Source organism: Nerophis lumbriciformis, linkage group LG14, assembly GCF_033978685.3.
Source record: "Nerophis lumbriciformis linkage group LG14, RoL_Nlum_v2.1, whole genome shotgun sequence".
Lineage (NCBI taxonomy): Eukaryota > Metazoa > Chordata > Actinopteri > Syngnathiformes > Syngnathidae > Nerophis > Nerophis lumbriciformis.
Genome location: NC_084561.2, coordinates 23,104,940 through 23,117,497, shown reverse-complemented (window position 1 = coordinate 23,117,497; position 12,558 = coordinate 23,104,940). Strand labels below are relative to the sequence as shown.

The 12,558-nt window shown below is 38.4% G+C and overlaps 1 protein-coding gene across 2 annotated transcripts in view; it reads left to right on the top strand.

The window, feature by feature from the left end:
* hmcn1 (hemicentin 1) overlaps window positions 1–12,558 on the top strand; it is a 282,829-nt gene that overhangs the window by 116,725 nt on the left and 153,546 nt on the right. For both annotated transcript variants that reach the window (XM_061975788.2, XM_061975787.2), the window contains exons 20-23: window positions 1,516–1,628; window positions 5,981–6,140; window positions 9,937–10,102; window positions 10,979–11,106. In XM_061975788.2, coding sequence (XP_061831772.2) covers window positions 1,516–1,628; window positions 5,981–6,140; window positions 9,937–10,102; window positions 10,979–11,106 — 567 coding nt within the window. The remainder of the gene's footprint in view (window positions 1–1,515; window positions 1,629–5,980; window positions 6,141–9,936; window positions 10,103–10,978; window positions 11,107–12,558) is intronic.

Genomic DNA, 12,558 nt, shown 5'->3' with positions numbered 1-12,558 from the left:
CCCCGAAAGGGACAAGCAGTAGAAAATGGATGGATGGATGGATGGGAGAATATGAATACTTTTAGATATTTAAGGAAAGTAAATTCAAAATGACTTTTATCTTTAATTATGGTCATGATTTCTGGTTATGTTAGGCTGGCAGAGAAGGCCTTGCTGGCCCTGACCGCACACCACTGTGCTAATGCCATCTAATGTTTTGGAATTGCAACTGCATGCAAAGTATATATTATATAATACAATACAATACAGTACAGTACTTGCAATGAGACGCAAACCTAAAAAAAAGAGATAAGAACTGGAAAGCAGAGATCCATGTTAAATATTAAACGTAATAATACACAACACATTTTTATCACACACAAAAGTACAGAAAATTGGTACCGTTGAGTACTGGTATCGATTTCCAGGCGCCAAGAGTCGGTACGGTATCAATTCAAATGTGAACGATACCCCCTTGTGGTTAGAGTGTCCGCCCTGAGATCGGTAGGTCGTGAGTTCAAGCCCCGGCCGAGTCATACCAAAGACTATAAAAATGGGACCCATTACCTCCCTGCTTGGCACTCAGCATCAAGGGTTGGAATTGGGGGTTGAATCACCAAAATTATTGGCCACCCTCACCTCCCAGGGGGTGAGGGTGATGGGTCAAATGCAGAGGATAATCTCACAGCACCTCATTGGTACTTTAACTTTATTATAATAGGTCACACATTGTGATAAAAGCTAACAATTGTTTTTCTTTTGACTGTAAATATCTCATCAGTTGGCATTGACTTGTTTGATTGCATCTGCTATGAATGTAAGGCCTCCGCCCACACATTTTTATCAGCAAACTTTTTCCAGGCCAATTTTTGCAAGAGAAGAAAATACAGTAATTTAAGGATGAGGGATAATTCCACATCAATGACAGTATATTATTTTCAATTTATTCATCCATACTTATTTTGTCTTATTATTAATGTATGCAAAACACGTTCATATATCCTTTCGAGTGGCCTGAGTACACTTGCAGAAAGCACTAATGAATGTCTAACATAATTAATACTGTACAAAATGTACTATGCAATACTTTGTCATTGCTCAGCTACAAAGAACATAGTTGTGTAATTAATAACATCCACAACGCATTCAGGAGTAGTTCCAGATTTTTGCTTGCTGGCACTGACACTATAATAATTTTGGTAATTGCATCACTGCTTTGACAACCCCAGCTGTTTGCTTTGTGTTTTGGAGATACACTCTTTTTTCCCTTCTTTTTGAGGCTTCTTAACTTTATGATAATGATTACTTGAGAGTCTGCAGAATTGCAGTCTATTGCTGTAGAAAAATAAAACAGGTTGTGATTAATGGGAGAGTAGCAAGGTGCAGATAAATGAAATATGTATTTTCTTTACCAATATCATGTATTCACTGAATGACAGAATTTCCCCACACATGGAATGGATCATTGCAAAAAGGTTAAGATACTGCAAGTGGTTCCCAAACATTGCAATGACTTCCCTTCTGTTTTGCTTTCAGTGATTCCGACCTTTCAGCATGGCCCTCAAGTGTTCAGCACTATTGAAGGGACGCCCATATCTCTGCCCTGCCGTGCCAGTGGGGTACCTACACCCGAGATCACCTGGTCTAAGGTCTGTATTGGATTACCATCTATCGTTTTGTGTTTTTCTATACCGCTTATTTAGGTCAGAGTCACAGGGATTGTTTATGTTAAAGGATGCCAGCCACCTCAGCTGGCTTTGACAGCCTACTGTACTGGCTCGCACTGATCAACTCTCATTAGTGGGCATGTGTGGTCGCAGGATCGAGCCCGGGGCGGTTTGCAGGGCTGGTCCATGCGGGATTATTGCTATTACACCTATAACAACTGAGACGGGGTACACCCTGGTCTCTTTGTGTCACTGTGATTGACAGACAACAGACGAGTGAGACAGAAAACCATTCACACCAGTGACGTGCGGTGAGGTTGATGGCTGGTGAGGCACTGACTTCATCACAGTCAGATTTACAAACATATGAACCCTAAAGAGTATCTTATTCACCATTTGATTGGCAGCAGTTAACGGGTTATGTTTAAAAGCTCATACCAGCATTCTTCCCTGCTTGGCACTCAGCATCAAGGGTTGGAATTGGGGGTTAAATCACCAACAATTATTCCCGGGCGTGGCGCCGCTGCTGCCCACTGCTGCCCACTGCTGCCCACTGCTCCTCTCACATCCCAGGGGGTGAGCAAGGGGATGGGTCAAATGCAGAGGACAAATTTCACCACACCTAGTGTGTGTGTGACAATCATTGGTACTTTAACTTAACTTTAACTTTACACATACAAACTGTAGCACACAAAAAAGCACATTTAATAAAAAAAACGTTATTATGGTCTTACCTTTACTTATAAGTGCGGGAACAGTGGTGTTCGTGTTGGAGGAGTTGTGAATGAATGAAATATGAAATCCGTGCTGCAGTCTGCAGGTGTACCCAATGTTGTGTCCCTGCAGTTGTTCACGGCTCCTCCGGCGCAAGCAATGTTGTTTTTGCACTTTTTGGCTTCTTGTTAAGTGACTTTTTTTGGGTGGATTCGGTCTTGCACGTGGAGGGTTTGGGTGTGGGCTTTGGTTGGTGTGGCGCTCCCGTCGGGGGGTGCAGTCTGCGGCGGAGGTGCAATAACCGGCACCAGGAGGCGGGATTACGCGAGCCTCACACAGTGCGTCTTCGCAGCAGTTTTATGATTGCTCAGCACAAGAAATACGTTACACACATACAGTTGTTGACAAAATACACTGTACATCATATACCTCAGCTAACTAAACTATGGAAATGTATAAAATAATTCATATAGCAATACGGTCTCACTGCACAGCAGGCCAGCAGTTAGCAGAGTCCGCAATCCATGGTGAGGCACAACTGAGTGACGTGCCTCAACTGGCTGCTGATCACCGCACCGTCTCTTCTCAGTATTTGAACGGCAAATGTGAAAATTCAGCGATTTTGAATAAAAATAATCTAAAACTGGTGAAGTTAAACGGAAAATAACTGTATAGTATAATCACTGGATACATATAACAATTTAATTAATTTTTTTTCTTTTTACATTTTTTTTCTTTCCATGATGGCAGGTGAGGCCCCGCCTCACCTGCCTCCAGTGACCGCACGTCACTGATTCACACTAACATGCTTTGTGAAGGCATGTATGATTCGGAAGGCAACCAACTCTAATAAAAGTCTAAACAAGCAATTGGAGAACAAGCAAGCTACACATAAAAGCCCAGGCCAATAGTAATACTAATGTTGAACACTCTACATTCTTAGAGAGGAACAGAAGGTCTAACATATGAATTGTTTTATGAGTCAGTAAGGAAACTTCAGATTACTTCCAACCAGTATTGGGACATGACTATTGCTACTGTAGCATACTGTATTTTAACAACATTAATCCACACGTATTAATGCAACTGATTCATACAATAATTAAAGGGGATCTGCACTTTATTGGGATTTTTGCCCATCAGTCACAATCTCTATGTAAGACAAGAAGAACATATATGTTTTTCTTTTTTTTAAGCATTCTAATTTGTAATATTCAGCTTGTACTACACAGCTAACAAAGCAGCTAATAAGGTTAGTCTATTCTGACCTGCATATTAATCAAGTATTAGCGATATTCTGGGAGCAGACATTGTACAGTAAGATATAGAAATGGAAATTATGGCTCTTTGAAGGTTTGGGAACGGTTTCTTTGAAAGAGCCATTCAAAAAACTGGATGATTATTATAGTTCTTTTTACAAAGGAAACAATCAATGGTAGCAGTTATAAAATAAAATGTAGATCAGACAAATTTAAATTTAAATATTACACTATTAGTAGGAATTATTGTATTCTGAAATGTTGGCTATAATGTTGTTGTTATTGTGTTTTATTGTAAACATTCTATAAGGTGCCGTATCCCCATTCTTTGACAGTGACCTAAAAATGTTGTAGCTCAATATCATTTTGACAATGCAGAAAAAAAACCACACACAAATAAGTAAGAATAAAGTGTACTTATGGATATTAAAAGTATAAACAGAGCTGGAATAAAAATAGTGCTTTACAAATCAGAATAAATCCCAGAAAATGTAATCAAAAAAATAAATAAATAAATAAAATAATGTGTATATATATATATATATATATATATTTGTTTTTTACTGTGTTGTCCCAATGTAGCTGGCTCACATAAAGTCTGCATTGATTAGTAGTTAGTAGTTAGTAGTTGTTCTTGTTGAAGGAAATAGGGAACGTTGTAGTGTGATGTGTCAAAATAATACTTAAAACTACCATAATACATAAACATTACATGTTTAATGAATGTACATGTTACTACAATACATATTGTATATACTTACAGCATGTATATAAAATGTTTTTGGTTGTTTTAAAACATTTTTAGAGTTCTTGAGAGTGTGCCAACTTAAGAATGTTATGAGACAATAGTTGTCTGTCAGGTAATTGTTATGCTTTAAGTTGCAAGCAAAAATTTGAGTTACCATCATCGCTGCCATTAGTTGGAATAGCGAATGCCACAGTGAACCTTGTAATATCCGCCCAAAACATCTGGTCTTACTCGCGAGCATTTGCTTTTAGTTAGAGATGGACATAACTTTCAAAAAGTTCATTAATGTAAAAAAAATAAATCTTCAAAATCATAAATGAGCGTCTAGTCTACTACAAAGTAATTTGAGCATATCACCGCTAGTCTGCACCATACTGAAGCAGAATGAGTCTAACGCCAGTCAAGAATATTGAAATATTATCCAAACGGCGGACATTTATCTATGAAAATATGAGAAAGATGCTGATGGTGTTGACAGAGAAGCAGCGTGAAGGAGATACCGTAGAAGTCCACTCTTCAAAAGAAATGCTGTACATTTTTATTACATTGCTTCATAAAATTACTGTAGTTTACATTCTGTTGTATCACCAAAATCATCAAAAATTATTCCCGGGCGCTGCCACCGCTGCTGCCCACTGCTCCCCTCACCTCCCAGGGGGTGAACAAGGGGATGGGTCAAATGCAGAGGACAAATTTCACCACATCTAGCGTGTGTGTGACAATCATTGGTACTTTAACTTTATTGTTTTTATACAATATTTATTGTATAAAAGTTCTTTTTAAAAGGCGTGTTACATGTTTAAATTGTGCTGGGTTTTTTGGGGGTGGGGTGGGGGGGGCAATAGGAACCAATTAAGCTTATAAGTTGAGGTACTACTGTAGTAGGGGAAGGCTGTAGCAGCTGTATTTAGATGCAAAAGATACTGTATGTGTGTGGTCAATATCTAAAAGGTTCCCAGGTTTGTTTTGTGTCACATGCCTGGAAGTCATGTTACGCAGTAAACAGGCTCTGGGAACGCAATATTCTATGATGGGAAAATGTCCGTGTGAGGCCACATGTGCATGTTCCCCATGTGTTCCTCCATTAAACGACCCGTGTCCATTGGCCTGTACAGTCCACTCTAAACTGACATGTGCTTTCCTGTGTGTCATTTAAGCCAGTGTGTTTATAGGCATCCCCTTCTTTAGTAGTACTCCTGAATTGTAAAAGTATTGCTGTGAAAGTCAAATTCCGTCCCCCAGTCCAGCACATATGGCAAACAAACAACTACACATGATGCACTGTTTGTATGTCCTCCCCATTCTTGTGTGGGTACCTCAATTGTCCCCCACAGTCTAAAACATGCATGCTGGGATAAGTGGAGACTCCAAATTGTACATAGTTGTCTGAATGATTGCTTGTCTATATGTGTGTTTGGCAGGTTAATCAGCTGGGATAGGCTCCAGCTTTACCTCATGACCCTAAAACTGCACTTGAGAATGAATAACTCAATAAATGATAGTGTGCCACATTTCAGGTTCAGATAGCTCAGCCTTTCCTCTCGAGTAAACTGCGAGTGTAATGAATTGAGCCGTGACCGCTTCCATTCATCGTGTTGCAATTCATTTTGAAGGGTGGGGAGCTTGTTTACTTGGGTGGTCCGGCTTTCTCTCTGGACTCTGAAGGCAGCCTGCTCATCGCCTCACCCTCTGGAAATGAGACAGGAGAGTTCCTCTGCACAGCTGCCAATGATGCCGGCCACACCTCGAGAAAAGTCCAGCTCACTGTCTATGGTAATGCTCAAGTTTGCAAAGATCAGTACTCATAAAAGGAACACTGCAACATAAATTTTCACATTCGTGAAATCATTTTCCAATATATTCAACACACATTCCTAAGTGTTGTTTTTTCTCAAATGTAGTTGCAGGAGGTCATTTCGGAGAAGAAAACTATTACAGGTTTTAAAATAAATTATAGAAAATACATCATTTTCAATTAGGGTTGAATAATTTTGAGTGCAACTGTACATGTTTGCTATGTAACTTCTGGGAGGCAACGTCCTCTGCAGTAGACAATAGTTTTTGCTCCATTTCTTTTTTTCAGATGGTACAATTTTGGAAAAATACAGCCCTGTAATGCGGAGCACCAATGTCCACTGCAGAGGACACTGGTTCTCAGGAGAAAATATAATTGGAGACTGACTGCTTTTGGTAAATGCAGTAGTTACTGTTAGTGTTGCATCTAAATACTAAGTCAAGTGGTACTGTTTCTACGATCCGACCAATATTCATCAACCATTTGTTCATACATTTATTTTCATGGTTAATGAAAAAATACATTGAGATATTGTATTTAATGATTTGATTTTATAGTTTATTGCAAGTGGGTTGATTTAATATTATGGGCCTGATCTATTAGTATCCCCCAAAAAAAGGTTCTAATAAATAGTATGTGCAAACTATAAAATTGCACATAGCCTACTATTAGTGGGCATGTTGTGGGTGATTTGAAACAATACGTGAAGCTAGGCGAACACACATCTACAACACTAAATATATCCTGTGGCGTACTTCAGGGATCAATACTAGGACCTAAATTATTCAATCTCTATATAAATGACATTTGTAAAGTTACAAAATATTTAAAGTTAGTATTATTTGCGGATGATACAACAGCGTTTTGTTCAGGAGAGGACACACAGAAGATAATACAAATAATAACAGAAGAAATTAACAAATTAAAAAGATGGTTTGACAAAAACAGACTATCGTTGAATCTCAGTAAAACTAAAATAATGCTATTTGGTAACAGTAGAAGAGAAAGTCAAACACAAATACAAATAGACAGAGTGGAAATTGAAAGAGTAAATGAAACCAAATTTCTAGGTATAATGATTGATGATAAATTGAACTGGAAATCTCATGTAAAAAATATACAACATAAAGTAGCGAGAAACACATCAATAATGAATAAAGCAAAACATGTTCTAGACCAAAAATCACTTCATATTCTCTACTGCTCACTAGTGTTACCATATCTGAGTTACTGTGCAGAAATATGGGGAAATAACTGCAAAAGTGCACTTCATTCACTAACGGTGTTACAAAAAAGATCAGTTAGAATAATACATAATGTTGGATATAGAAAACATACAAATCCTTTATTTATTGAATCAAAAATACTGAAATTCCACGACATAGTGAATTTGCAAACAGCTAAAATTATACACAAAGCAAACTATAACCTGCTACCCAAGAATATACAAAAATTATTCTCAAAAAAAGAGGAGAAATATAATCTTAGAGAAAAATGTAATTTAAAAACATTTGTATGCACGTACAACACTTAAGACCTTCAGTATATTAGCATGTGGAATTAAATTATGGAATGGATTAAGCAAAGCAATCAAACAATGTACTAATATGATCCACTTCAAGAAACTCTTCAAACTTAAAGTGTTTACAAAGTACAAAGAACAAGAACCATGACAAACATTCTCAATTTATTTCATCCATCCATTCATTCATTCATTCTCAAAATAAACTTACTTATCTCATCATATGAAATATGACTTTCTTCACAAATTATTATTATTTATTTATTTTTATTGTGATTACTTATGGAGTATATTGTGAATAAATTGTGAACAGGAAGTGAACAAAAAGTTTTAGCAACTGTTATGTAAAAGAAAAGGGGTAGGATTAAATAAGCTCTGCTTCTTCCTACTCCTTTTCGAACATGTTGAAAAGAGAAACTGGAAATTGTGATGCATCATGTTGTATGCTTGCATGTTCGAAATAAACTCAAACTCAACTCAACCTACTAAGATCGCGTGCACAAGTGATACATTTTTAAAAGTGGTGTTTGAATGAGATTTTTCAGTCATTCATGGCATCACGCTCCATATCATAATGTTTTGTTATGTTGTAAAACATGCAGCACACAACTATAGTCTGTGCCACCTTTTCTGGGCAATATAGAAGCTCCTCCAGTGTAATTTAGACAAGGGAACAACGTTTTAGCACGCCAAAGGTGCACTCTGAGAGACGTCGGCACAAACTGCATTGATGCGCTGTAATGATCCAGACGCAAAAAAAAATTGAGTGATGCAAGAAGTTTTTTCATGGAAGAAATGTATTGATTTGTTTTGATGTTTGCTGCCTCCAAATGAGTACTTAAGTCATCGAACAGCTTAAAGATACAATTGTTGCATAGAAAATATTAGAGATGTCCGATAATATCGGCAGTCCAATATAATCGGCCGATAAATGCTTTAAAATGTGATATCGGAAATTATCGGTATGGGTTTCAAACGTTTTAAAATGCCGCTGTACGGAGTGGTACACGGACGTAGGGAGAAGTACAGAGCGCCAATAAACCTTGAAGGCACTGCCTTTGCGTGCCGGCCCATTCACATAATATCTACGGCTTTTGACACACACAAGTGAATGCCAGCATACTTGGTCAACAGCCTACAGGTCACACTGAGGGTGGCCGTATAAACAACTTTACCACTGTTACAAATATGCGCCACACTGTGAACCCACACCAAACAAGAATGACAAACACATTTCGGGAGAACATCCGCACCGTAACACAACCTAAACACAACAGAACAAATACCCAGAACCTCTTGCAGCACTAACTCTTCCGGGACGCTAATTATTTATTTTGGAAAACCTTGTTACATTGTTTAATGCATCCAGTGGTGCATCACAACAAAATTAGGCATAATAATGTGTTAATTCCACGACTGTATATATCGGTATCGGTAATTAAGAGTTGGACAATATCGGAATATCGGATATCGGCAAAAAAGCCATTATCAGACATCTCTAGAAAATATGTATATTTCTGACGTTCTCATATGGTGACGCATGCACGAAGGATTTTCTCTATTCATCATCATTGCACAGGTCTTGCCACAGTGACCATGGCACGGCCATTTTTGCAAAATTGTGCCAGTTTACACAAACCTTTCAAAAGTGCTAAATATATGCTCAAAGTATTTGACTTTGACTTAGACATAGACTTAGATTGGTCAGATCTAGTGCTAAACATTGACACAAAACAAGCGGCCACAAAAAATGTCAGTCTTGATAAATCGCATTGTCGCCATAAAATTATAACATATTTGTCTCCTCATCTCAGTATATGTTCTGATTATACATGAAGGCAGGCATGCTAATCGCCCCAGGAACGACACCAGACCGGTTAAGTAAATTTTTTTTTTTTAAAAGACAAACATTTTTGCATCCAATTCCTAGAAACACTTGAATTGGTTTATTTGCAGTAGGTCCTTAAAAATGTAGAGCGCTCCCGTTGTACTCGTTGGCTATTTTTTTCTGAATTCTGTAGCTTTGACAAAATAAATAGACAAAAATCAAATGCCTACTGCAGAAGATGCTGGGTCTCAGCCTTCAAAACAATTTAGTTTTATAGCTATGCGCTAAATAGATTGCGCTCGTTATTTTTCTCATTTAAGAGATGCAAGCCTTGTAACCTTTGTAATAACTACATACAAAATGAAGTGCCCATATTTGTGCCAATGTATTGACAGATCTGTCTTTTTGTTATCTGCATTTCTAGTCCGCCCGAGGTCCAATGTTGGAAGTGCCGGCAGCTCCACGGAGCAGTCAAGAATGTCAGTGATTCAGGGTGAGGATGCTATTTTACCATGTGAGGTCCAAAGTGTGCCACCACCCACTATTACCTGGGCCAAGGAAAGACAGCTCATCTCCCCTTACTCTCCAAGGTAAAGCCTACAAAAACAAACCACACACACAATATTAATGTTTTCTCAAGAACATTTTAAACCTCTTTGTGTACTGCTAATACATTAGAGATATTTGGATAGACACCTGTATTGTCACTGCAATTCAACAACTTTCTGTTTTATGCACTGCAAAAAATGAAATATAAATAAGATTAGATATCTCAAATAAGGGTGATATTTGCTTATTTTCTGTCTGATAAGATAATTCTTCTGACTAAGCAGATTTTATGTTACAGTCTTTTACTTGTTTTAAGGGTTTTGGTCCTAAATGATCTCAGTAAGATATTACAGCTTGTTGCTGAGATTGTATGACCTATATTGAGTAAAACATGCTTGAAACTAGAATATCAACTGTTGCAAAGCTGTGTCATCAACACTCACAAGTATAAAACTACTTTTTTAAAGTAATAATTACTTATTTCAAGCATGAAAAAAAAAATCATGATTTTGACACAACTGTTTCTCATAATTAAAACAGATGACAGCCAAATGGACTTTGCTGTTTTATTTTCAATGAAACAATAGAAAATATGTACAGTAAACTGACAGTTAATATTTAAACATTTAACATTTGACATTTCAAATAATTTTGAACAGAAATAGTTCATGCACATTCAGATAAATTCTTCAAAATTCTTTATTATGCATTTTCGGCCGGTGCGACTTATACTCCGGAGCGACTTATACTCCGAAAAATACGGTAAATAAAAAAAGAAAAATATATGTGTTCTTGTCTTACATAAGGATTGTGAATGATAGGCAAAATTCTCCCAAGAAGTGCAGTTCTCCTTTAAGGAATAAACTGTGTATGTGTGTTTGTTTGCGTGTGTGTGTTTGTGTGTGTGTTCCTTTCAGGCACACTCAGCTGTCCTCAGGCTCATTGAAGATCCTAGAAACCAAATTGTCAGACAGTGGACTTTATGTGTGTGTTGCCTCCAACATTGCAGGCAATATGACTCAACTTATTGACCTGAGAGTTTTGGGTAAGTTACAATGAACACTCTTAGATACTAGCATGTCTTGTCAGGCTTAATGCGGACAAAACTGTTTATAATCAAATAAACAATCAACTTGGGGTTGTGCCAAACCTCCTTCACAAGACTTAAGCTCTACACACTTCTGTTTTTGTGATAAATCTTTGGGGTGAGCTGTATTTTATTCCATTTTAACTGGACAAAGCAAGGTCCATCAAATTTTGATTGAATGTGTTTGGTGTGGAAAAACCTGAAGCGCTGACCTCAACCCCTATGCAGCCTTAGTGTTAAAAGCCTACTGAAATGCGATTTTCTTATTTAAACGGGGATAGCAGGTCCATTCTATGTGTCATACTTGATCATTTCGCGATATTGCCATATTTTTGCTGAAAGGATTTAGTAGAGAACATCGACGATAAAGTTCGCAACTTTTGGTCGCTGATAAAAAAGCCTTGCCTGTACCGGAAGTAGCAGACGATATGCGCGTGACGTCACAGGTTGTGGAGCTCCTCACATCTGCACATTGTTTACAATCATGGCCACCACCAGCGAGAGCGATTCGGACCGAGAAAGCGACGATTTTCCCATTAATTTGAGCGAGGATGAAAGATTTGTGGATGAGGAAAGTGAGAGTGAAGGACTAGAGGGCAGTTGGAGCGATTCAGATAGGGAAGATGCTGTGAGAGGCGGGTGGGACCTGATATTCAGCTGGAAATGACTAAAACAGTAAATAAACACAAGACATATATATACTCTATTAGCCATAACACAACCAAGCTTATATTTAATATGCCACTAATTAATCCCGCATAACAAACACCTCCCCCCTCCCGTCCATATAACCCGCCAATACAACTCAAACACCTGCACAACACACTCAATCCCACAGCCCAAAGTGCAGTTCACCTCCCCAAAGTTCATACAGCACATATATTTCCCCAAAGTCCCCAAAGTTACGTACGTGACATGCACATAGCGGCACGCACGTATGGGCAAGCGATCAAATGTTTGGAAGCCGCAGCTGCATGCGTACTCACGGTACCGCGTCTGCGCATCCAACTCAAATTCCTCCTGGTAAGAGTCTCTGTTGTCCCAGTTCTCCACAGGCCACTGGTAAAGCTTGACTGTCATCTTTCGGGAATGTAAACAATGAAACACCGGCTGTGTTATCCGGAACAACAGTCAAGGGGTGCATTCTACGACGGGGGTGCGTTATCCGGCACAACACCTGCCGCAATACACCGCTTCCCACCTACCAGCTTCTTCTTTGCTGTCTCCATTGTTCATTGAATAAATTGCAAAAGATTCACCAACACAGATGTCCAGAATACTGTGGAATTTTGCGATGAAAACAGACGACTTAATAGCTGGCCACCATGCTGTCCCAAAATGTCCTCTACAATCCGTGACGTCACGCGCAGGCGTCATCATACCGAGACGTTTTCAACAGGATATTCCGCA